This window comes from Pyxicephalus adspersus, chromosome 1, assembly GCF_032062135.1.
Source record: "Pyxicephalus adspersus chromosome 1, UCB_Pads_2.0, whole genome shotgun sequence".
NCBI classification, from domain to species: Eukaryota; Metazoa; Chordata; class Amphibia; order Anura; family Pyxicephalidae; genus Pyxicephalus; species Pyxicephalus adspersus.
Genome location: NC_092858.1, coordinates 72,423,964 through 72,424,882, shown reverse-complemented (window position 1 = coordinate 72,424,882; position 919 = coordinate 72,423,964). Strand labels below are relative to the sequence as shown.

Sequence of the window (919 nt, the reverse complement as noted above, 5' to 3'; positions counted from 1 at the left end):
CACACTTTCAAGATTTTCTACCACAGCTCTCATTGATTTTTCCTGCGGACCTCTACCCATTCCAAAATATAGTTTTCCAGTGGTGGTCAGCAGAATGAACCAGAAAATGTTTACACTTCCTACATTGTCAGTTTCTCTGTAGACTTCTTATGCCTAGAGGTGTATTGTGACACTGTGTGAAAGTTTATCATGATGGGTTGCTTTATGTAAAAACACATTGAGGTAATTGACATTAGGTAAATAATTAACAGACAAAAGAATGTAATAAAATAATTTAATTGGTAACTGGACTGTGACTTATCCAGTTATTTTACAAAATGTGTTTCGCTCACAAAGCAGGGAAGTTCATCTGGCTAAACTGTTTAGTCCATGATCTTCACCTGGAATGGTAAATGTGAGATCTGGGCAAAAACCTTTCCGAGATTTTTATACAGTGAACACAGATTCATAAAACTGGAAAGAAAAGCATTTGTTGCCCAATGCTGCGAGTCTTTATCCGGTCTACTAGAAAAATGGTCAACAGTTTCATCTCTGGTGAACAACAGATGAAAATTAAATGACTTGAGATTTTCCATAATGGACAGTTCACATTTCCTTGGCTTGGCACGATGCAGCTTCTATCCTGGGCTTTAGAGCTGTCAGTGAAATCAATATGGCTTCCTACAAACAGAGAGAATTTAGTGTGATACTCTGCAGTGAAACTGTTCTTAAGTTAATGAAATAGTAACAACAAGCACAGCCCTGTTGTAAGGATATTTCCACAGATGACAGTTTACATTCACAAACTAAAAGAAAAAAAAATATTTAAAGAATGAGGTGTTACCAACAAACCCTTTGTCTTTAAATACTTTTTGTTTCTTAACCACCTGGGCGTTACACTGATGTCTAGATTTCTGTACCAAAAGCGTTACAGGTTTTA

At 36.3% G+C, this 919-nt stretch overlaps 1 protein-coding gene across 2 annotated transcripts in view; it reads right to left on the bottom strand.

The window, feature by feature from the left end:
• Positions 1-260: 260 nt before the first annotated feature.
• The window catches only part of LOC140332891 (putative methyltransferase C9orf114), a 13,195-nt gene continuing 12,536 nt past the window's right edge, over positions 261-919 (bottom strand). For both annotated transcript variants that reach the window (XM_072414137.1, XM_072414146.1), the window contains exon 12: positions 261-660. In XM_072414137.1, the coding sequence (XP_072270238.1) occupies positions 586-660 (75 nt within the window). In that variant the 3' untranslated portion in view covers positions 261-585. The remainder of the gene's footprint in view (positions 661-919) is intronic.